The 25,132-nt window shown below is 50.2% G+C and overlaps 1 protein-coding gene across 1 annotated transcript in view; it reads right to left on the minus strand.

The window, feature by feature from the left end:
- LOC126538306 (high-affinity choline transporter 1-like) overlaps positions 1 to 25,132 on the minus strand; it is a 94,915-nt gene that overhangs the window by 42,631 nt on the left and 27,152 nt on the right. Inside the window, exons 4-5 of the mRNA XM_072287667.1 lie at positions 17,911 to 18,059; positions 14,330 to 14,479 (exon numbers count right to left, since the gene is read on the minus strand). Coding sequence (XP_072143768.1) covers positions 14,330 to 14,479; positions 17,911 to 18,059 — 299 coding nt within the window. The remainder of the gene's footprint in view (positions 1 to 14,329; positions 14,480 to 17,910; positions 18,060 to 25,132) is intronic.

Raw genomic sequence — 25,132 nt, forward strand, 5'->3', positions numbered from 1 at the left:
TAAATAGTACATTTCATAATACAAGACGTTTCGCGTCCAACTCGGCTCCTTCGTTAACGATATATGGTGCCAGGGTGCTTTGAAATAATTTCATAATAGGGAGATCAAGAAGTTCTCTTGCCTCCTTGACCTACGTTAAGACGAAGGGAAACGGGAGAAGGGGCACGGAGAAGTGCGTGGACCAAGGTGCGGCGTTGTAGGTGCTGGAGACGTCAGCCTATTGTCGTTCCGGGGCATCTTTGTCTCGTTCTCGTCTTGGTGCGCAGACCATAGATATATTTAGTGTGGCGGTTGCCCTTTGAACGGTTTATGTAGTTTCGTTTGTTCAGCATGTACCATGACTCCAGTAATAACTTTTAGCGTTGGTCTGGGGGATTAGAATTTTATAGAAAGCAATTTCGTGATCGGCATCTTCTGAATGTTTGGTGAAATAAATGCGTATACTCGGCATAAAGTGTTGCCTGATTCTTCCTTTTAGAGTTTTTGTTTCTTCAGTGTAAGTCGCTGCGCAGTCAGTACATGTGTTCCTGTAAACAATGCTTCGCGCCTTCTGTTTTGATAAACAGTCTTGCTGTTTCGGAAGGAGGACCCACGGAAATGGCATGGTGGCTTTGGCGATGCGCTGCGAGATGCAATGGCGCGGGCTCGAATCCCGGCCTAGGCGGCCGCATTTCCATGAGGCTGAAATGCAAAAATGCCCGTGTGCCGTGCAGCGTGTGGACATATTTAAAAACCAAGGGTGGTCGAAAATAATCCGGAGCTCCCGATTAGCGAGCACCCCTTTAGCGAGGGGTGCTATTCTTTTTTGTGAAGACTGCTGGTACTGAAAGCTTATAGTTTGCGTAATTTGAGGTGTATTTGATGTTGTCGGATGGTTGTCCGAGTGAAGTAATTTCGGTAGCCATTCGTCCTGATTTCATTGACGACTGTTCCGCCTTCATTCTTTCTGTCGGATTCCAACGTCGATTAAGCTTCAACTCGTTTTAGAAAGTATTGACAGATGACCCATCGTGGTTTGACAGGTGATTTCAAAGGGGTTGGTTAAAGGTAAACAACAAATGTTATAGTGTCGCCCGTTGCATGCGGTTCTACGTCTAGCAATGCGAGGAATCCGTCTTTTCGACGCTCGCATGGGAACTCTATGTCAGGTGATATGAATTTTATGTGCTTGGGGAGGTTTTCACAAGACGTTTGATCCGGGCTCCGAAATACCAAGAGCACTTTCCTTGATATTTACTATAGCTATGTTAAAAAATCGAGGCTCGTGTAAAGCTTTCGGACTTAGTCCCGTATCTTTACCTAATTCCATTGCGTTGCTAAGTCCACCATGTCCATCATAATTGGCAACGGTCCATACGCGAAGAAATTATTACTTTTGTACTGGAGAAGAACGCGCGGCAGGCACTGCTTCGAGAAAGACGACGACAACGTTTTGGTTGAAAGCCTTGTGTCTGTGTTGCCGAAGCTCCGTGTCCTCTCGCTACGTGCTCTGCTATCTGAGCGTCTAATCAACCGAACTATAACGCATCTTAACATTTGGTGGACGTGCGGGGTCCTTCCCAAACCTGGAACTCCGCAGCCGGATGCTCCCTACCGTTTCTGCTATGCCCCAGGACGCTGCGCAGCCCGATCCTCCCATGGCATCGTCTGTCGTCTGCTCCGGTGCTCTCCGCCAACGCGATCCTCCGGTCTTCAGCGGCGACGACGACCATGACGTGGAGGATTGGCTCTCGTCATACGATCGCGTGAGTGCTCACAACAAGTGGGATCACAAAGCTAAATTGACTAACGTCATCTTCTATCTTTCTGGAGTCGCGAATCTCTGGTTCCGGAATCATGAATCCAACCTTTCCACCTGGACAGCATTTACCCATTGTTTCAAAGAAGTCTTCGGTCGCCCTGCTGTGCGCAAGCTTCGCGCATAACAACGTTTGCGTGGTCGCGCTCAGCAAAAGGGTAAAAACTTCACCAGCTACATTGAAGACGTAGTTGACCTTTGCCGGCGCATTAATTCCACCATGCCAGACTCTGAAAAGATCAAGAATGTAATGAAGGGCATAGAAGATGACGCCTTTCAAATGCTCTTGGCGAAAAATCCTCAAACGATCGACGAGGTCATTACACTGTGCCAGAGCTACGATGAGCTCCGCAAACAACGCCTTACCACGCGCCGCGCTGTCGCGCCGGACGACACGGTTTCGGCTTTAACTGACAGTTCTAGTGCTGCTTCCGCCCACTCTTCGTTCCTCGACCAAATCAAGCAATTTGTTCGCGAAGAAGTCGCGCTCCAACTGTCACTGCTGCCTGCTACCCAGTCGTCTGTGTCCTCTTGGTCCCCGGAACTGCGACGCGTCATCCATGAACAAGTCAGCGACGCACTACCTCTTGCTAATCAGCCACCTTCAGCGACAGTCCCGCTCACTTACGCTGCCGTCGTTGCCAGGCCAAGACCTCCGCCTGAAGTTGCGCATTACACGCCCACAAGCGGCTTCTACGCCTCGCCTTCTGCAGCTGCGAACTACGTGCCCAGAAGCGGCTTCTGCGCGCCTCCGCAGCCCCTATGCCCAGCTCCAAACTGTGCTCCGCTACCTAGACCCCCTGTTGATAATCCCTGGCGCACCCAAGACAATCAGCCGATCTGCTTCGCGTGTGGCTTTGCTGGACACGCGGCACGGTTCTGCCGCCGGCGAGGTTGGTATCCTCCCGATACTGCGAGACTTCAAGGGAATGCTCCTGACTCTCAGTCCCGCTATTCACCACCAGTTCCGCACTTCGCTCCTTCATCTCATGTTCCCCAAAGCTTCAACACTCGTCGGTCTCCATCTCCCCGTCGACGTTCCCTGTCCCCCATCGTCCGCCGCCCTCCGGCTGCGGAGGAAAACTAAATGGCGCAGTTCCAGAGGCAAGAACTGCGATCTCTTCGAGCTGCTCAAGCCCTCGTTTATTCCCAACGAACGTCATTGAAGTTTTTGCCGAAAGTATCGCCGTTCACGCGCTTGTCGACACGGGTACCGCAGTGTCCGTCATTGCCGACCAGCTTCGCCGTACGCTCCGAAAAGTCGCCATGCCGTTTTCTGCAATTTCGCTACGCACAGCAAGCGCTGATCCTATTGAGCCCTTAGGAACATGTACCGTTCGTGTCGCCATACAAGACAGTTTATACCACATTGAATTTGTTCTTCTTCCCCGCTGCTCTCACGACATCATCCTAGGATGGGACTTCCTCTCATCTCATCACGCTATTATTGATTGTGCCCGTGCAGAACTTGCGCTGACTCCATTCTGCGGCAGTTTTCTGAAGATTTGCCTCCACCTTCTGCTCGAGTGTTCGTTGCCACCGCCACTGATATTCCTCCTTTCTCTTCCGCCCTTGTACCCGTTTCCTGCGCTGCTTTCTACGATTCCACAGTTCTTTTCACGCCATCTCAACTTGCTGTACGCCGTCATCCCTTCTTGCTTCCCTTTGCCCCCCTTCCCTTTCGCCAGGGCTCCAGTGCACTTTACTTTTCGAATACGTTTTCGTGTCCTTCAAGCTTACATCATGGCGAGTGCCTTGGTTTTGCTGATGAATTCGACACGAGCTCTGTCTACGGTGTACCTGATGACTCGACTCCTCTTCACGTTGACGCCATGACTCTCCCTGTTTCTGCGCCTCCGCCTGCATGTGAGCGAGAGTTTGCTCCGTCTATTGACCCCAACCTCACTCCGAGTCAGCGCACACAGATCGTCGACCTTCTTAACCGATTTCGAGCTTCTTTCGACCTACAGAAACAATGTTTAGGCCGTACCTCCACAGTCGTTCATCGCATCGACACCGGCAGCCACGCGCCGCTACGCCAACGTCCATGCCGTGTGTCCGCGATGGAGCGTCGTGTCATCGATGAGCACGTCGGAGACATGCTCCGACGCGGCGTGATACAGCCATCACACAGTCCTTGGGCTTCTCCGGTAGTGCTGGTCAAAAAGAAAGATGGGACAATTCGTTTTTGTGTGGACTATCGACGACTCAACAAGATAACCCGGAATGATGTATATCCTCTTCCCCGTATCGACGACGCACTGGACTGCCTCCAAGGCGCTGAATTCTTTTCGTCCTTAGACTTACGATCTGGTTATTGGCAGGTCCCGGCGGCTGATGCCGACCGTCCGAAAACGGCATTTGTTACGCCTGATGGCTTATATGAATTTACCGTGATGCCCTTTGGCCTCTGTAATGCGCCTGCAACTTTTGAAAGAATGATGGATAACATACTTCGGGGCCTCAAATGGCAGACATGCCTTTGTTATCTCGATGACATTGTCATCTTTTCCCCGGACTTTTCTTCTCATCTGTTCCGACTCAAACGCGTGCTCACTTGCCTTGCCGATGCTGGACTCCAGCTCAACTTGAAGAAGTGTCGCTTCGCCGCCCGGCAGCTAGTCATCCTTGGCGACGTTGTTTCGAAAGATGGTGTGCTCCCAGATCCAACCAAACCCCAAGCCGTTGCCGAATTTCCAAGACCAAAGACCACAAAAGAACTCCGCAGCTTCATCGGATTATGCTCCTATTTTCGTCGTTTCATCCGCAACTTCGCCACCATAATAGCGCCTTTGACACAGCTTCTCGCGGGTAACCACGACCTCGTGGCTTGGCCGCCAGCTTGCGATGCCGCATTCACGACGCTGCGACGTCTTCTAACCTCACCCCCCATACTTCGACATTTTGACCCAAGCGCACCGACAGAAATACACACGGATGCCAGTGGCGTCGGCATTGGCGCTGTTCTTGCACAACGAAAGACTGGCTTCGATGAATACGTTGTTGCCTTCGCTAGCCGCGCACTCACGAAAGCGGAAGCAAACTATTCCGTTACAGAAAAAGAATGCCTGGCTATCGTTTGGGCCATAAATAAGTTCCGTCCTTACCGCTACGGTCGCCCGTTCGACGTCATCACGGACCACCATGCACTCTGCTGGCTGTCGTCCTTGAAAGATCCTTCAGGTCGCTTCGCTCGATGGGCGCTTCGCCTCCAAGAGTATGATATTCGAGTGCTGTACCGCTCAGGCCGTAAACATTTGGACGCGGATGCCTTGTCTCGCTCCCCAGTGTCAGGCCAGCCCAATTATCAGAAAGTACGAATATGCGAGTCCTCCCTCACCGCCACGGATATGCTTTCGGAGCAGCACAAGGATCCATGGATTGCTGCTATGCTGGCTTTTCTGTCAGACCCATAAGCGCCTTCTACTGGACGTGCGTTGCGCCGCCAAGCACACCACTTCGCTGTTCGTGACGGGCTCCTGTACCGCCGTAACTACCTCTCGGACGGGCGCAAATGGTTACTCGTGGTTCCTCGGCATCTACGTTCGGACATATGTGCAGCGTTTCACGATGACCCGCAATGCGCACATGCAGGAGTACTCAAAACATACGCGCGCCTGCGAATTCGTTATTACTGGCGCGGGATGTACCGATTCGTCCGCCAATATGTCCGCTCCTGCCTCGCATGCCAACGCCGCAAGAATACCCCTCATGCCTTAGCTGCTCCACTGCAACCCTTGCCTTGCCCAGGACGGGCCTTTGACCGGGTCGGAGTTGATCTTTATGGATCCCTTCCGGGTACTTCAGATGGCAACCGCTGGGTGATAGTGGCGATAGACCATCTCACGCGTTACGCGAAAACTTCGCCTCTGCCCAACGCATCTGCGCGGGATGTTGCCGGGTTCCTTCTGCGTAACATCATAACTTCGCCATGGAGCCCCCAGAGAGTTGCTGAGCGACAGAGGCCGCGTCTTTCTGTCTGATGGTATAGAAGCCCTGCTCAAGGAATGCAACGTAATTCACCGTGCTACTACTGCATACCACCCGCAAACTAATGGCATGACTGAGCGCTTTAACCGCACTCTTGGCGATATGTTAGCCATGTACGTCGCATCTGACCAAACCAATTGGGACCGAATTCTCACCTTCGTGACGTACGCTTATAATACCGCCACACAGACTACTACAGGATTTTCCCCGTTCTTTCTTCTTTACGGACGCGAGCCTTCCTGCACAATGGACACCATCCTTCCGTATCGCCCTGACCCAACGGAGGCTACTACCCTGTCCGAAGCTGCTGCACACGCGGAAGAGTGCCGAAAGCTCGCCCGCACATTTACTTCGGCTGATCAGCAGCGACAGAACCACCTTCGGGATATTCCCTCCTCTCTGGCACCCTATGCCCCTGACTCACTAGTCTGGCTTTGGGTTCCCGCTACCAGCCCTGGACTTTCACCAAAGCTTGTTTCCAAGTACCAAGGTCCCTACCGTGTCGTCAGTCAAACGTCTCCTGTGAACTACTTGGTAGAACCCCTTGAGCCGCCTTCCGATAAGCGCCGCCGAGGGCGCGAAATCGTGCACGTTCAGCGGCTCAAGCCGTACTTTGATCCACCTGTGCTATCTTGCCCGTAGGTCGCCGAGACGGCTCCTCTTCTCCGGGGAGGCAATTGTACTGGAGAAGAACGCGCGGCAGGCACTGCTTCGAGAAAGACGACGACAACGTTTTGGTTGAAAGCCTTGTGTCTGTGTTGCCGAAGCTCTGTGTCCTCTCGCTACGTGCTCTGCTATCTGAGCGTCTAATCAACCGAACTATAACGCATCTTAACACTTTGAAGATGAGCCGGAATGCTGGTAGCACTGCAGTACCGGCAGGAAGTGGTGGGCAGGATGACAACACCCGGCTGTAGTATCGTGCACAGTGCCTGGCCATGTCGGTCTTACCAGCGTACGCAGCAGGCTTTTCTGGCGGTCCCGGCTTCTATACACGGGCCTAAAAAATAACGCTGCGGCCAGCGTCCCCTCAGCAGGTGCACCTGGTGGACTTCCTAAGCGCAGATTCACTCGTAGGGTCGTTCCTAAGCGGCAGCACTTGGCCAGGGGCTTGTCTTACCGGTCCTCACAGCTCGAGTGTTACTCACCCGAATTTGCATAGCTCATCTCGACTTCTTTGCACATTGCACTTCTTTACTTTCACTGGACATTACAATAAATGCAGAAACTGCGTAAATAGTGCATATTTACAGGCTGTGTTATCTGATTTGATCGCGTGACGCGAATGGTATAGAACTTTGTGGAAGACACGCAGGTACCAACGATTAGCCTGGAACATTCGAGACTGCTGCATAAAAGCCAACGCGCTTCACCCGCAGATCAGATTTTGACGATCGCCGACTGCGTTCGCCGTTGTCGCCGATCTTTAAGTGTAGCCTGTTTTTGTGGGCACAGGTTCACCCAATAACAGCTAGTTTCGTCTTTCACAGTATTGCTACTGTGTTCTTTATACGTCACTCCACGTGACATCTGGTGGAAGCGCTTTTCGTTCACGTACTGGACGCCCCCGACAAGCCGTGATCCAAGCCCGGACCACAAAGAGAGCACCGACGTAGTCCCGGACGATCGAGTAAGCCATCGCCTTCAACAGCTGCCCCCGAAGCACGGACTTCTACCTGAGAAGACCAAGAAGATTGTGGCCAAGGCAACCTTAATGGCAGTCCCAGCGTCCCCCATCGTGCTGCAGCAGCCTAGGGAGCCTCCGACGTTCCGCGGTCCAACATTCGAGCACACGGAAACCTGGCTTGAGACCTATGAGAGGGTCGCTGCATTTAACAGCTGGGACAGCGACGACCAACTTCAACCTCTCTTTTTTGCATTGGAAGACGCTGCCAGGACGTGGTTCGATAACCGAAAAGCACCTTAACTACCTGGAACCTTTTCCGAAGCGGCTTTCTGCAGACATTCACAAGCGTCGCAAGCCGAGAACGAGCCCAAGCACTACTGGAAACCCGAGTGCAGCTGCCTAATGAGACCACCGCGATTTTTACAGAAGAAATGAGCCGCCTATTCCGCCACGCCGACCCAGAAATGTCCGAGGAAAAGAAAGCCCGCCTACTGATGCGTGGTGTACAGGAGGAACCTTCCGCCGGACTGGTACGGAGCCCACAGAAGACCGTCGAGGAGTTTCTTTGCGAGGCCACCAGCATCGAGAAGACACTCGAGATGCGAAACCGGCAATTCGACCGCCCACGAACTCGACAAACTACGCCGGAGTTCAGTCACTGGCCACCGACGACCTGCGTGAGACTATCCGAGCGGTCGTGCGGGAGGAGCTACAAAAGATGTTCCCTTCATCACAGCCTCAAGTGGCTTCAATTACCGACGCCCGTCCATGAGGAGCTCCAAACCCTCGGAGTAGCCCCTGAATCACCGCAGCCTCAGCCACAAACGATGACATACGCCACTGTAGCACACCGTCATGTTACACCTGCGCGCCCACGGCAGGCCCCAGTGACCACACAGTTCCGTCGTCCACCACCACCCCCGCCGCCAACACGCCAACTCGTCACCTCACGCGGCCTTTCAAGGAAGACTGACGTTTGGCGCACCCCCGATCGCCGTCCCCTTTGCTATCGCTGCGGAGAAGCCGGGCACATCTACCGCCCGGCTTCTCCGGTATGGGCAAATCTATGCCCATACAGGGAGATTGGACCGCGAGGGTTCGCCGTTAACGCGCCGTGACCGAAGATTGGCGAACGACCTCATGATATCGCCGACTACCTCGCCGCCACTCATTGGAGCCCTCGACGACCGTCCCGTTCACCGTCACCAGGCCGCTACCAGTCGCCGCAGCGCCGACCATAGACTGGCCCAGCCCGGGGCCGGTCAGTGAACCCACATCCGGAAAACTAAAAGCAGCAAGATAGAGGTGCGGTTGCTGTTCGTGGAACTGACGAAGATCCTCCACCAAGGAGGAAGACGCCGAAGAAACTACCTCGACGACATAACGACACGCCGCCGTCCCGACGAAGTCAGGAACCCAACACTACACCGACGAAAGACGACCTGACGACGCGACGTTCCAGCCACAAGTCAACGCGACGCAGCCGTGATTCGGCGCCAAGACCAAACTGTAATGCAAGACAAAGAACCATCGACCTCGACGTGCTTCTCGATGGTCACGCAGTCACCGCCTTAGTCGACACAGGGGCTGGTTACTCCGTCATGAGTGGACACATCGCCGCCCAGTTGAAGAAAGTTAAGACTACATGGGAAGGCCGACAAATTCGGACCGCTGGAGGACACCTCATAACGCCGACTGGAATGTGCACGGCAAGAATTACCATTCGTTATCCTCCAACAGTGTTCACGAGACGTCACGAGACGTCATCGACCTGAAGTCGAAGTGAATAACGCTGTCGCAAGATGAAGCGATACCGCCGGAGAGCGTTCCAAGTCACCGCGCCTTGAGTGTGGTCGAAGATCAAGTGAGCATCCCGCCTCGCTCCACATTGTTATTTTGGTCGGCACCGAAACACCTGCTGACGTAGAAGGCGTCATCGAAGGCGACCAACGTCTACTGCTCGATCACGAAATTTGCGGCGCAAGAGGAATCGCTCGACTGCACGGAGGAAACACGAAAGTGTTGCTGAAAACGTCAGCCAAGAGTTCAAGCACATCAACAAGGGCACGACGATCGCATACATCTAGGAAATTCTGGAAACCAGCAATGCGTTTGTCGTCCTGGATTCTTTCGCATCTACCCCGACGACCGTAGTTCCCGAACCAGACTACGACATAAATCCACGTCTCCCCATGATTAAGCAACAAAAGCTCAGAAGTTTATTTCGACGATGCAAATAGTGCTTTTCCACGTCATCAACGATTCGACAAACGCCAGTCGGAAAGCATCGCATAATAACCGAAGACTGTGCTCAACCACTTCGCCAGAGCCCTTATCGAGTTTCTACGCGAGAACGCGACGCTATAAGGCACCAGTTCGACGAAATGCTGCGCGACGACATCATCCAGCAGTCCAAAAGCCCATGGGCATCTCATGTAGTCCTGGTGAAGAAAAAGGACGGAACCCTACGCTTCTGCGTCTGAACAAGTTTACGAAGAAGGACGTAAGCCCCCTTCTACGGATAGACCACGCATTGGATCGGCTAAGCAACGCTAAATGCTTCTCATCAATGGACCTCAAGCCCAGCTACTGGCAAATCGAAGTCGACGAGAGCGATCGCGATAAAGACCACCTTCATCACGCCAGACGGCATCTATGAGTGCAAGGTCATGCCATTCGGACTGTGATCGGCACCTGCAGCGTTTCAGCGCGTCATGGACACGGTGTTAGCAGGATTAAAGTGGCAGACCCGTCTTGTTTACTTGGATGACGTCGTCGTCTTCGCCGGAAATTTCGCCGATCACCTTAGGTGGCTTGCAACAGTACTAGAGGCCATCAAGTCATCAGGGCTCACTCTGAAGCCAGAGAAGTGCCGCTTCGCTAACGATAAGCTTCTGTTCCTAGGCCACTTCATCAGCAAGTCTGGAGTCCGCCCCGACCCGCCGAAGGCAGCTGCCATCGCAATGTTCCCGCGACCAATCGATAAGAAGGCAGTGCGCAGATTCCTTGGTATGCGTGCCTACCATAGGCGCTTTGTCAAGGACTTTTCACGCATCGCAGAGCCGCTGACACATATAATCAAATGTGATGTCGAGTTCAAGTGGGAAACGCCACATGCCGATGCATTTCAAGAACTCAAACGACGCATGCAGTCGCCGCCGGTACTTGCACTCTTCGACGAGGACGCCGATAGCGAAAACCTCACTGACGCCAGTAGCCTAGGACTCGGTGCCGTCCTAGTCCAGAAGAAAGACGGACTTTAACGGGTGATATCTTATACTAGCCGGTCGCTGTCAAAAGCGGAAGGCAATTATTCTACGACTGAAAAGGAATGCCTCGCCATCATTTGGGCTACAGCGAAATTCCGCCCTTACCTTTATGGGAGGCCATCCAAAGTGGTCAGTGACCATCACGCGTTGTGTTGGCTAGCTAACTTAAAGGACCCTTCAGGACTGCTGGCGCGGTGGAGCCTCAGACTACAAAAATACGACATCACTGTAACCTACAAGTCCGGACGAAAACACTCAGATGCCGATCGCCCATCACGCGCCCGCATTGACCCGCCGCCGCAAGATGACGTGGATGCCGACGCCTTCCTTGGAATAATAAGCGCGGAAGACTTCGCTGAATAGCCACGAGCAGACCCGGAGCTACAAGGTCTCGTCGATTATTTGGAAGGGCACACCGACGCTGTCTGTAAGGCATTTAGGCGCGGATTGTCTTCGTTCACGCTTCAAAACAACCTACTCGTGAAGAACTTCTCACAAGTCCGCGCCAACTACCTTCTTGTTGTTCCGTCGGCGCTGCATCCAGAAGTACTGCACGCCCGACATGACAATTTGACCCCTGTGCACCTCGGTTTCTCCCGGACGCTATCGAGGATACAAGAAAGGTATTACTGGCCGCGCCTAACAGCCAATGTCGCCCGTTACATCAAAACATGTCGAGACTGTCAGCGGCGCAAGACACCACTGACAAGGCCAGCGGGATTACTACAGCCGATCTAGCCTCCTTACCAACGTTTTCAGGAGATGGGGATGGACTTGCTGGGACCGTTTCTGACAGAAACGTCCGGAAATAAGTGGATCGTCGTGGTGACAGACTATCTCTTCCGTTTTGCTGAAACTAAAGCTCTACCGAAAGGCAGCGCAGCCGAATTGGCGAAATTTTTCGTCGAGAACATCCTGCTGTGACATGGTGCTCTAGAAGTCCTCATGACCGACAGAGGAACGGCTTTTACAGCAGAGCTCACCCAAGCCATTCTGCAGTTGGCCTCGAGCTCCACCACTGGAAAAGCTGGCGCCACCGTCGGCATGACGTGCTATTAGGGACCACGTGGACATAGCGGCCGCGTCGGCTGCTTCGGGGGCGCCGAAGCGAGCTGAAAACGAGAATTTAAATTCCCTCGTACGCTGCGGTACTCATTTAGTGGTGAGGTTTTCCCGCTTCGAGTGTCTCTTTTACAACGCTTGAAATCACTACAATAGGTAGTGGCTGCCTTTGAAGGCGCGCAACATGGTAGGCTACTGCTCGGTGCCGCAATGCCGGACGTACGCAACGGATCCCGGTGTCAGCCTTATTCACACATAGCCGCAGGACAAGCTGCGTGAAGCTTGGCTCGCGAAACATAAAACCGGCAAACAGTCATCGGCTACAACTCGGGTATGCAGCAAGCACGTACACGAGGAAGATTTCTGCTACGGCGCCGGGTCTGCGATCTTCGCAAAACGCGCACTAAAACGCTCGCCCGATACCGCTGCCCGGCTAATGTCATGACGGTTTTGTCTATGAACTTGTCGATGCTATAGATACTGGCAAGTTCACTGGAGTGGAAAGGAGCGGTAAGAAGCACATTATAAAGAAGTATGACATTTGGTCATGTTTGTGTTATGAATTAATGCACTGGATTACAAAAAAGAAGCAGCGGGAAATCAAATGCTGAGAACACCGATAAACATACAGTGCGACGCAACTCGAGAAATAATATTCAAATGTCCAAGAAATTAGAAGAAAAAAAGATTGAATTGTCGCGACGGCACATCACAGTCCCCGTAGGCGTAGGTGTCTCTACTATGAAATTATTTTTGAACAGCTCTGATAGCGCCCACGCAACAATGGTTGCTTGTATACTGTCAAATGCTCATATTCTGCGGCCTAAAGCTCATGGCACGATGCGAAAACCTATGAGGAGCGCGCCGCGTGATCCCTCATACTACACCAGCGAGGCGCTTCCGATAGATGGCGACTCCCTAACTCATCGCCGCCAATACAGCCAGATGAGCCACAGGAGGACAACTGCCTACCACCCGCAGACGAATGGCCTCACGGAGCGCTTGAGCAAGACCCTCGCCGACATGCTAGCAATGTACGTCGACGTCGAGCACAAGACGTGGGATGCCATCCTGCCGTACGTAACTTTCGCTTACAACACGGCAGTGCAAGAAACAACACAGGTCACGACGTTCAAGCTGGTTTACGGCAGGAATCCGACGACGACTTTCGACGCCATGCTGCCGCACCTCAGTGACGAAAAGAATGTTGACGTCGCTAGCCATCTCCAGCGCGCCGAAGAAGCCCGACAGCTCGGCTGCCTACGGATTAAGAACCAGCAGCGTACCGACAGCCGACACTACAACCTCGGACGACGCTTCGTCGAGTGCCAGCCCGGTGACCGTGTTTGGGTTTGGACCCCGACACGCCGACGAGGACTCAGTGAGAAACTACTGCGACGCTATTTCGGACCCTACAAGGTCATTCGACGTATTGGCGCACTGGATTATCAGTTCGCGCCAGACGGCATTTCGCATTCCCACGGCGCCGCGCACGGCCTGAAGTTGTCCACGTGGTGCGTCTTAAACCCTTTCACGCACGCTGACGAACTTCCTTGTTTTATTGTTTCTTTGCTCCAGATGTATTTCTTTATTATTTTCGTTTGTTTGCAGCATCGAGTCGACGCTGTTTAAGGGGTGGGGGGGGGGGGGGGTATTGACACATGCACTTGCCTATCTTTATCGGGTGACCACGTTTCGCCGCCTTACAAATGTTATCGCACAGCGCGGGACGCTCCTGCATGTATCCGAACTTTCTGGAATGTTATATATGCTTCTATCTGCTGTCTGTTGCCGCCGAACCTTGCGTTATCTGATTTCATCGCGTGACGCGAATGGTGCAGAACTTTCTTGAAGACACGCAGGTTGCAACGATTAGTCTGGAAAATTCGACGAATGCTGTGTAAAAGTCGGCGCGCTTTACCCGCAGATCAGATTTTGACGATCGCCGACTGTGTTCGCCGTTGCCGCCGTTCTTTAAGTGTAGCCTGTTTTTGTGGGCATAGGTTCTCCCAATAAAAGTTAGTTTCGTCTTTCACAGTATTGCTACTGTGTTCTTCATACGTGACTCTACGAGACAATATTGCTATTTTCATACTTTCCAAGCCCAATATTTCGCTTACTTTAAAGTTCTATTCATATTCTCCGGCTTTCGTCACCATATGCAAGCACTTCCTCAATACAATTATTACTCAATTTTTTTTTATGTTCGAGGACTGGAGGTCGACTATACTGTTTATGATTCGACGAAACTTTTCTAAATATTCTGACGCACAGATTGTTTTCCAAATATCATGTATAACTCGAGTCGCTCGCGACTACTAGGCCGAGGTCAATATGCCGGCTCACAATATCCAGATAATGCGCCAGTACAACTTACTTATTTCTTCCCTAACAATTTTCATTGAATATTGTATAATAATAATAATAATAATAATAATAATAATAATAATAATAATAATAATAATAATAATAATAATAATAATATTATTATTATTAATACGAACTTTCTCATTATCAAGCCGTTATAAATTGTTGTAGTTCGAATGGGGGACGCTTTTCGGCATAAACGTTCCTGAACCTCACCTGCCATGGTATGCCCCCCATCATGAGCAGTAGCATGGAATCCCAGTAGATGCCGAAGTCTTTCCACTCAACGGTGCCGATGTAGTCATTCCTGGGGTACGATATCACGCCCACGGCTTCGTGAAACATGGCAAAGGGAAGGCACAGCCACTGGGTATGGAATCAGAACGACTGATATTCATTAAAGTAATACACGAAATGGATGAAAAACTGGTTCTTCATGTATATTCACGCCAATTTCGACTCATCATAATGATAGCTCAAGTTGTTGTGTTGTTTCTTGTGTACTTCTTTATGTTGCAGCTTTAACAGATACTCTACTGAAATATAACAAGAGGTGTACTAAATATGCTCCTTGGTATTTTTTTTATTCCCGAGCATGGGAACGCCACAATTGTTATAAATATAGACTTTGAGCCTGCTTGTTGAGCTTAGACTAACGCAAATCACAGAAAAAAGGTAAGAAATTACAGTTATTATTTTTATTCAAGAACGTATTCGATGACAATGACTAATTACTATCCCATAAAAGTAATTAATTACTAAGATGATATTCATTAGTGATTGAATTTCTTTGCTCTCAAGTTTTGTTAGGAGCGCAGAAATACCTGAAATGAAACAGGCTGACCTGGATCTTTTATTGCATAATCTGGAGCACTTAACACGTTGTTTATTCATAGTTGCAAAGAAAACTCGGCGCTCAGACAAGGGATGCAACAAATGCACGACCGGAGCAATGTCGCACACTTGCTTCTTTTTTCCTTGTTTTGTTTGCAACCATGAATTCAATTCTTTTACCCAATTTGCAGCCCTAATTGACGTTTGTTTTCGCTAACAACTGTCTCTTAAATTTTTCATTGGTCATCAACCCTCGCTTCCTTGCGAGGACTTCAGCAGCGACACTGAGAACTCTCTCGATGTGTGCGCTGGAGGGAAGGGCTGTCTGCTAAAGTACGAGCACCTTGCGCATAAAATTCTGGTTACTCAACGCCGTCATGCTGGCGTTTGGTTCTTCTGTGAAGCCAAGCGCTTCATTTTTGCAGGAGCTCGAAAAAGGAACTCCTGGTAGGGCAACCAAAAGCTGAAGAAGTCATCAACGTCCACAGTAGCCATCGATATCAAGTCAGAGCAGCGCCGCTTAACATCACCGGCAGATTCCTGGTGGGGTATTACGGCTAGGAAACATATACTGACGCCCGTATTTGCCGGTCTGGGTATGTGCAACCTCAAGGCTGCTGCATGGCGCGACCGCGGGCGTTACACCCCAGTTCCCGCCATTTTCAAGAGCTCTGCGTCGCCTGTTACAGCTTGTCGCGTCGATAAAGTAACTGGTTGCTTGTAATTCGTTATTGAAAAAGAAAAATTCAACTCAGTGAGCGTTATAGATTAGATAAAGTAATTTATAATTTACTAAACTGTCAAATATGTGATTTAATGTGCTGAAATATGTATATGTAATGTGTTACGCTCAAGTGTGGTTAAATCTACGCACTGGGATAGTTGTATAGGTATGTACATGCTTCGTTCTCAATTGTATAGATACATCTAACGGTCACATACGCCTATGCTGTGGTTTACAAGCGACAATGGCAGTACTACAAATAAATAAATATATACTCAATAAACGTACTTAAAGAAATATTTTAATGACATATTTGTCCTTTTATGATTTTGGTGAGCTAACACGTCTCAGTTTTCCGCACCTACACAAACCAATTGTATATTACCCGTATGTTAGCATCTTGCATACATTACGCGCTGTATATGAAAGAATGTAGAAACTTTGATACTTTTTATGAAGCATTCGTTTCCTCGAAAGCCGTTGTGCACTGTGCAGCGTACTGGTACGAAGAGTAAAGGCAACTAAAACATGCAAAGCCTGCACATGCTATTTGCGTGGCATACTCTGCATGCTGCTTCGAGGCCATGTTATGGCCTCCTTGATGAAACTAGTCTAGCTGGAGAGTGGGACACACACTACAGCCCACCTAATAGTGCAATGCCTCCTTTACTAGATGCCTGCCGCGTTGTCCGGTAGCTCGGTTCCGCGCCCTCTCCCTTTTCTCTCCTCCGCGAAAAGGCAACGAGTGCCTCTTATGGCGAACGCCTGCAACTTGCAATCACGTGCTGCGACCTCTGAGATTAACATGGCATCTGTCACCGTCTCGGAAGCCCGCGATAATGCCTGCTAACAGACGCCCGCGCATATAACGCGCTGGCGGATGCATTCAGCCGCCGGTGCCACATCCGCCGGAAGTTGAAAAGGCAACGAGCGCCGCCTCACGGACTTTATGCTGCACTAACTTCAACTTAGGGAACCGCCGCTACAATGGAAAAGCGAGCAACGCGGCGGGCATCTAGTAAAGGAATAGTGCGATAGCAATTATATGGACATTCCAAGCGAATTTCTGCTGTTGGTGTTGCCTTGAGCTTCCGTATATATTTGGGCATATGCATGGTACAGAATATGTCACACTACATGACATGCGATATATGTGGGTTATATATGACGTAACACAGTATCACTAACTTTTCTCATAGCAGGCCTTACCTTCTTGACAAAATTATTCCTCGGAATTTTGGGAATGGCAGCCCACAGACAAATGCCATGAAACGAAACTCCTACCGTGCATGCCTTTCATCTAAAATGTTTTCAGATTTAATATTAAAAGTGCGAATTAATAACAGCATTCAAACCTGAAAACGATGTAATTTTATTGACGCGGCTGTTGACTACCTCCGGGATTAGCCCATGAAAGAGTTTTGAAACGTACACGATATGCAAAAGTGGTGGCAAAGTCCTTAAGAAAGACGTTGGTTTTAATTATTAACATAAATGAAATTGTGTGATGAAAGGATTCAAGAAGGGAACCCCTAGCGTGGGTTATTACTTTCTTATACCCGCTACGCGTGAAGGAAAAATGCTTGGCAAACACGCAGTTGTCAAGCCTTTTATTGGAATAAAGCGTAGACCGAGGAGGAAACTCTACTAAAACACCGAGCTTGCTGCGATTCTTCAGTTGTAAAAATAAAAGTAAAACGGTAATTTATGATTGCTTCAATGCACGACGACTGTGTAATGCGGCTAAACAACAGCTCGTTTTTACTTAGCTTACGTGTACTTCAATTGATGCAGCCACTACAGCTACGAGTCTTACACTTAATGTGATATTCTAACACGCTGCTGTCGTATTCATTGCTTCGCCCTTATGGCTAAACTGATATTTATTCTACCATACCCAACACTCATCAGCTTTCAGGTTGGAATGATGAATGCCTGATCACGCGCAAATTTGTAATGCTTTAGACCAAAGCGATCCGATCCCTTGTTAGCGTCCATCAGTAGGTTACCGTAAGAATTTTCTCGGAGCATGTGCTGTAGTTGCTGGGCGTGAAATAGGCGTAGACGTTGACCAACAGCCAGTCCCTCACTTCCGAGGCACGGTATTCACCGAGCCATTCTCTTTTCATTTTTATTCTCGACAGTTATCCAACAAAAGCGTTGTCGCTGGTTCAGTATTTAAGCTCCGTACGCTGACGCCTGTTGCGATGAAAATAAGCCACTTGAGCGCAACACCCACCAGTCCAAGAAATATGGCAATCAGCTGGACGACGTCCGTGTAGGCCACGGAGTAGAGGCCGCCAGTGAACGTGTAGAAGAGTGCGATGCAGGCTGAAGCGATCACCGACTCCGTTCGTTCGAATTCCATAATCACCTCCACCGTCGCACCTGCGTATCATTGGTTAACAGGAAATAAATAGTTATCGCCCTTTGTTTCTGCACTAGTGTTCGTCATTGAGTGAACGCTATCTTTGCGGCGTTGCCCAATTTGAAATGCCGCGCGCCCCACATTGCTGAGATCTCAATTGCCGCATGATAGCATGGGATGCTTTATAAAACCTACAGGATCCAACATGACAATTTATGATTCAGCAACATTATGAGCCTATATATTATATCTCAGCAATCGCCAATCTCCTGCGTATTTAGGATTTAGGATCGTGCAATAATTTGCATTAGTGCTCACGACATTTACCGTGCTGTGTCCTTAAAAAGTATACAGGTGTCATTTATTTGGAAGCTGAAAAGTACACGATCTTTCAACGCGAGAGCGTTAAGCGCCCCGCACCGCAAAAAAAAAGAAAAAAAAAATCCGATGTAGGCGTCGGACATCGCCTTGACAAAAATATTTGCAAACCACAACCACGCTGCGCTCCGCGTGGCGCAGAGGCGCCACTGAACTAATTGAATTCATCAAAGTGACATGCGCCAGAAATAGTGTAAAGTACAATCTAAACAAAACCTTCAGACATGATAGCGTCGGAGTGTAATTTGATTGTACGAGCAAACATAAAAAATTGGAGGACGCTTAAGCTTCGCCTTCAAGCGTGGAACGCGATAGCGTCATCGCACCCCGTCCACACTGCCTACTCAAACGATCTACGCGAGTCAAACGTCGCGATCTACGCGAGCCAAACAGCCGGGCCGCGACGCGCGATGCAGGTGGACGCGGTCATGGGGCGAGTGGCGCGCCACGTGCATGGGGCAGCGCCGTACATTGCGAGGAGGGGGTCTTCTGTGCTTGCCGCAAGATGGCTCTGCGTGTGCGCATAGTGCAGAAGAAATGCAGCGGAAACGTACTTTCCTACTCGTGAAACTGCGACTTCTGTAATTTACATGTCATAATTACCGGTATACACCGCAGTATAACTTTCTACGGCACGTTTTTAAGGCAACACCGCATTCACTAGAGGCGATTTTGTCCCGCTTTGAGTGATCGAACTTGTGGCTGAGTGGTAGCGTCTCCGTCTCACACTCCGGAAACCCTGGTTCAATTCCCACCCGCCCATCTTACAAGATGTTATTTATGAAGTGCCTTCTGGGATTTATCGCTCACGGCCAACGGCACCGACGCCGACGACACCGGCTTTTTTGCGACACCAGCTCGTTAACGCTATCGCGTTAAATCTGTTAGGCGGGAACTCTTAACACAAACCCCCTTTCCCGCTTTTCTACCATTCATAGGGCCATGGCATCCGAGATTTGCGCGCGTGCATGCACCGGCGCACGCACGGAGAGCACTAAGCAGCGTGCTGGTTTCTTGCAACACCTCCAGATGGCGCTCGCCTCCACCGCATCGCCAAAAAATCAATGATAACAGAGAACAGACAGTGGTAATACAGGGCCAGGAAATACCTCGGGTAAGAGAATTTAAATGCCTTGGTATATGGATAAACGGAGGCAATATATATATATGGAAACACAAAAGAATAACAGTAAAGGGGAAGAGAAATTCAGCCATAATGAAGCACAGAGCGCTACGGGGATACAATAGGTACGAGGTGCTCCGGGATATATGGAAAGTTTTAAGGGTTCCAGGCCCTACTTTTGGAAATGCGGTTGTTTGCTTTAAATCAGGGGTACAATCGGGACTCAATGAGAACCAAAGGTCAGTGGGACGGCTGGCTTTGGGCGCTCATGGGAAGACTACAAATGAAGCTGTTCAGGGTGATATGGGCTGTAATAGTTTCGAAGTGAGGGAAGCTCGCAGTAAAATTGATTACGAAGAGTGACTGAGGAATATGGAAGAACGTAAATGGGCTGGGAGAATGTTGAGGTATCTGCACAAGAAAAAACATTGATTCACAGTGGAGGAAAAGAACTAGGAAGCTTACCAACAAGTATGTGGCCTGAACGGTGTAGAACACAACAACAACAAAGAACGTCAAGCGGAAAGCCAGAGAGGCTGAAATAATCTCATGGATGGAGGCAGTGGAAAAGAAACCTGCCATAAGTAACTACTTAAAAGGAAAAGCGAAATGAGCAAAAAGAAACAATTTATGATGACTCAAAGAGAAGAACATTACTTTTCCAGCCGAGATCAGAATGCCTTAGAACACGCACCTATAAAGCGCGAGATAAGAAAGTAGAAGAAGCACGTGCTTGCTGCGGTAAAGCTAAGGAAACGGTGAAGCATGTTTTATTAGAATGTTAAGACGTCTGCCCAGCAGTTGGTTTAGGTACCGCTAGCCTCCTTGAAGCCCTCGGGTTCAGCGAGAGCAGTGGAAAAGTAAACATGTTGGCAATAGAGGTTAGTAAGAGGCGATTGGAAGATTGGTGGAAGAAATTAGGAAAACGACAAAAAAAAAAAAAACGGAGACGCGCAGGAGCAAGGTTCGCAATAGGGGATCAGAAAATTTGGTTGTGGGAGTTCATAGGTTTTTTTGTTGTTTTTTTTTACTTAGGTAGGACACTAGGCAGTATAATAGCTAGAGCTTGGTGGCGCAGCCCACCACCCCGCTTCAAAGGGGGCGCTCACAACATTCATCCGTCCATCTTCGCGACCCACGCCAGAGGTCGCGTTTCGCGCACGCTGCGCAAGGCCCCGCACACTCAAGTTCCAGCGATTGCCACAGAAGGCGAAAAATCAACCGCGACGCGTTCCAGCATAAAGCGCGCAAGTGGAGCTATTGTACTTTGGTCGGACACTTCAATTTGTGTTTTTTCTGCTAGGGCGCTCAACGTTGGCAAGTACTTTATTTTTAAATGTGCGTATAATAACCGACAAACATAGTTAACGTGTCATTTTTTTACAAAGTAAGCAGACAATTGTTTTTGTTGGACTTACGTTATTAAAGTCTTTGCGTTACTACATGAATAAAGGATTTCGGAAGTCAGTGACGTGTGATAAGAAGCAGCCTACTGGTATCGGTTGCCGTCCGTGCCATTTATCGGTTCAAATTGTACGGCGGCTATATTTGCGAACGGGGTGCTCGTTTCCTTTGAGCAGCATCACGCAAGGTCGCTTTAATAGATACCAATCATGTATCAGCCTATTTATGCGTCAAACGTTATGTAGCCGCTACCAGATGAACGTGTTTAGAGACAGTGAATTTTATCAGCTGCGGCGTTTAACTGGCATAATGGGTACACACACCCATGGGTCGTCCATGATCTGCCGCGTCTGGTGTTGCTTCGAAAAAATGAGCTAGCAGGCGTGAAAACTCGTCGCTCGAACTGGCCACAGTCTCCCCAGAGAAAGAAAGTCAACAAGAGGGAACACTCGGCAAAAACTGGCACCAGGAAACACGTCATGCCTTGTGTCAACTCCATCCGTTATTTGACGCGAGCACCGGAAAAAAATAATGTCAAATGAATTTGCAGAAAATGTTTTATAGTTTTTTTTTTCATTCTGTCCCATCAAAACTAAAAACGTTTTGCATATAAATGAACCAATACTTCGCGACCTATTTTTGTTGCGTCACCTAGCAACAAGTTAGCGACACGCCAGACGCGCCATATGCATGAGTCATTTGCCAGACATGCCACCGAAGCGAGCGAGGCCGGCTGCGCATGTGAAGCTCGCCTGCTCGTCTCTTTTGGATGTAGCCCGTTTGGTCGGGCTCCCGGCATTTATTTGTGTTCCGTCTGCATTTCCACACGTCACCGTTGGACTACTAGACTACGGCAAGGTGAGTAATCTTGTTTGACAGTCTGTGACGTACTTCAAGCACATTTAGGCTTGAGCAAAGGGAAAATCAGACATCCACCTGTTCGTAGCAATTGCTACAAAGGAAACCCATACGGGTTCCTCAAAAGAAAAGCCTCAGAGCTGAAGAAAAATTCGTCCTGGTCCGGGACTCGAACCCGCGACCACCGCGTTTCCGGGTCAGCTGCTCTAGCATCTGAGCTAACCAGGCGGCTAGCAGATTGCAGGGCGAAGTCGAATTTGTCGACAACACGAAGCAAAGGCATGTGTTTGACGTAGTAGTTCTGCGGAAACCCGCAAGCTGGAGAGAAGTAATGAGCAAAGGAAAAATCAGACATCCACCTGTTCGTAGCAATTGCTACAAAGGAAACCCATACGTGTTCCTCTAAAGAAAAGCGTCAGAGTTGAAGAAAAATACGTCCTGGTCCGGGACTCGAACCCGGGACCACCGCCTTTCCGGGGCAGCCGCTCTACCATCTGAGTTAACTAGATTTTTTTTCTTTATTGCCATTCTTTGACAACTGAAACAGACATACAGATGGCGTAAGGATGATATTGTCACGTGGTGGTGACGTTAAGAACACAGTGGCAATACTGTGAAAGGCAAAACTAGATTTTATTGGGCGAACCTGTGCCCACAAAACAGGCTACACTTATAGCACAACGAAAGCGGCGAACACAGTCGGCGATCGTCGAGAATCTGATCAGTGGGTCAAGCGCGTCGGCTTTTATACAGCAGTCGTCGAATGTTCCAAACTAATCGTTCGGACCCGCGTGCCTTCCACAAAGTTCTACACCATTCGTGTCACGCGATGAAATCAGATAACACAAGGTTCGGCGACAACAGACAACGGATAGAAGCATCGATAACTTTCCAGAAACTTCGGATACATGCAGGCGCGTCCGTCGCTGTGCGATTACAGTTGTTAAGCGGCGAAACGTGGTCGCCCGATAAAGATAAGTACACGTGTCAATACCCCCCTCTTAAAAAGCATCGACCCGATGCTGAAGTTAATATGCTGAAACGAAGTTAGCAAAGAAAAGAACAAAAATTACGAAGTTCATCAGCGTCCGTAAAAGGGTTTAAGGCGCACCACGTGGACCACTTCAGATCGTGCGCGGCGCCGCTGTGAACGCGAAATGCCGTCTGGCACGACGTCATAGTCCAGAGCGCCAATACGTCGGATAACCTTGTAGGGTCCGAAATAGCGTCGGAGTAGTTTCTCAATGAGTCCTCGACGGCGTATCGGGGTCCAGACCCAAACACGGTCGCCAGGCTGGTACTCGACGAAGCGTCGTCGGAGGTTGTAGTGTCGGCTGTCGGTCCTCTGCTGGCTCTTGATTCGCAGGCGGGCGAGCTGTCGGGCTTCTTCGGCGCGCTGGAGATAGCTAGCGACGTCAACATTCTCTTCGTCAGTTACGTGCGGCAGCATGGCGTCAAGCGTCGTCGTCGGGTTCCTGCCGTAGACCAGCTTGAACGGCGTGATATGTGGTTTCTTGCACCGCCGTGTTGTACGCAAAGGTTACGTACGGCAGGACCGCGTCCCACGTCTTGTGTTCGACGTCGACGTACATTGCTAGCATGTCGGCGAGGGTCTTGTTCAGGCGCTCCGTGAGACCATTCGTCTGCGGATGGTAGGCAGTTGTCCTCCTGTGGCTTGTTTGGCTGTACTGCAGAATGGCTTGGGTGAGCTCTGCTGTAAAAGCCGTTCCTCTGTCGGTGATGAGGACTTCTGGGGCACCATGTCGCAGCAGGATGTTTTCGACGAAAAATTTCGCCACTTCGGCTGCGCTGCCTTTTGGTAGAGCTTTAGTTTCAGCAAAGCGGGTGAGATAGTCCGTCGCCACGACGATCCACTTATTCCCGGATGTTGACATCGAAAACGGCCCCAACAAATCCATCCCAATCTGCTGGAAGGGTCGGCGAGGAGGTTCGATCGGCTGTAGTAATCCTGCTGGCCTTGTTGGTGGTGTCTTGCGTCGTTGACAATCTCGGCATGTCTTGACGTAATGGGTGACGTCGGCGGTCAGACGCGGCCAGTAATACCTTTCCTGTATTCTCGACAGCGTACGGGAGAATCCGAGGTGCCCAGCGGTGGATCGTCGTGTACGGCGTGCAGTATCTCTGGACGCAGCGCTGACGGTACAACAAGAAGGTAGCTGGCGCGGACTGGTGAGAAGTTCTTCACGAGTAGGTTGTTTTGAAGCGTGAACGAAGATAATCCACGCTTAAATGCCCTAGGGACAACGTCGGTGTGCCCTTCCAAATACTCGACTAGGGCTTTTAGCTCCGGGTCCCCTCGTTGTTGTTCGGCGAAGTCTTCCGCGCTTATTATGCCAAGGAAGGCGTCGTCATCCTTGTCATCTTGCGGCGGTGGGTCAATGGGGGCGCGTGATAGGCAATCGGCATCTGAGTGTTTTCTTCCGGACTTGTATGTTACAGTGATGTCGTATTCTTGTAGTCTGAGGCTCCACCGTGCCAGCCGTCCTGAAGGGTCCTTTAAGTTAGCTAGCCAACACAACGCGTGATGGTCGCTGACCACTTTGAATGGCCTGCCATAGAGGTAAGGGCGAAATTTCGCTGTAGCCCAAACGATAGCGAGGCATTCCTTTTCGGTTGTAGAATAATTGCCTTCCGCTTTTGACAACGACCGGCTAGCGGAAGCTATCACGTGTTCATGTCCATCTTTTCTCTGGACTAGGACGGCACCCAGGCCTAGGCTACTACTGGCGTCAGTGTGTATTTCGGTATCGGCGTGCTCGTCGAAGTGCGCAAGTACGGGCGGCGACTGCATGCATCGTTTGAGTTCTTGAAATGCGCCGGCCTGCGGCGTTTCCCACTTGAACTCGACGTCACATTTAGTTAGCTTTGTCAGCGGCTCAGCGATGCGTGAAAAGTCCTTGACAAAGCGCCTATAGTAGGCACACATGCCAAGGAATCTGCGCACTGCCTTGTCGGTTGGCTGCGGGAACTTTGCGATGGCAGCTGTCTTTTGTGGGTCGGGGCGTACTCCTGATCTGCTGATCACGTGGCCTAGGAACAAAAGCTCATCGTAAGCGAAACGGCACTTTTCCGGCTTCAGAGTGAGCCCTGTTGACTTGATGGCTTCTAACACTGTCGCAAGCCGCCTAAGGTGATCGTCGAAATTTCCGGCGAAGACAACGACGTCATCCAGGTAAACAAGGCACGTCTGCCACTTCAGTCCGGCTAACACCGTGTCCATGACGCGCTGAAACGTTGCAGGCGCCGAGCACAGTCCGAATGGCATGACCTTGAACTCGTAGAGGCCGTCTGGCGTGATGAACGCAGTCT

The sequence above is a fragment of the Dermacentor andersoni genome, chromosome 4 (assembly GCF_023375885.2).
Source record: "Dermacentor andersoni chromosome 4, qqDerAnde1_hic_scaffold, whole genome shotgun sequence".
Taxonomy (NCBI): Eukaryota; Metazoa; Arthropoda; class Arachnida; order Ixodida; family Ixodidae; genus Dermacentor; species Dermacentor andersoni.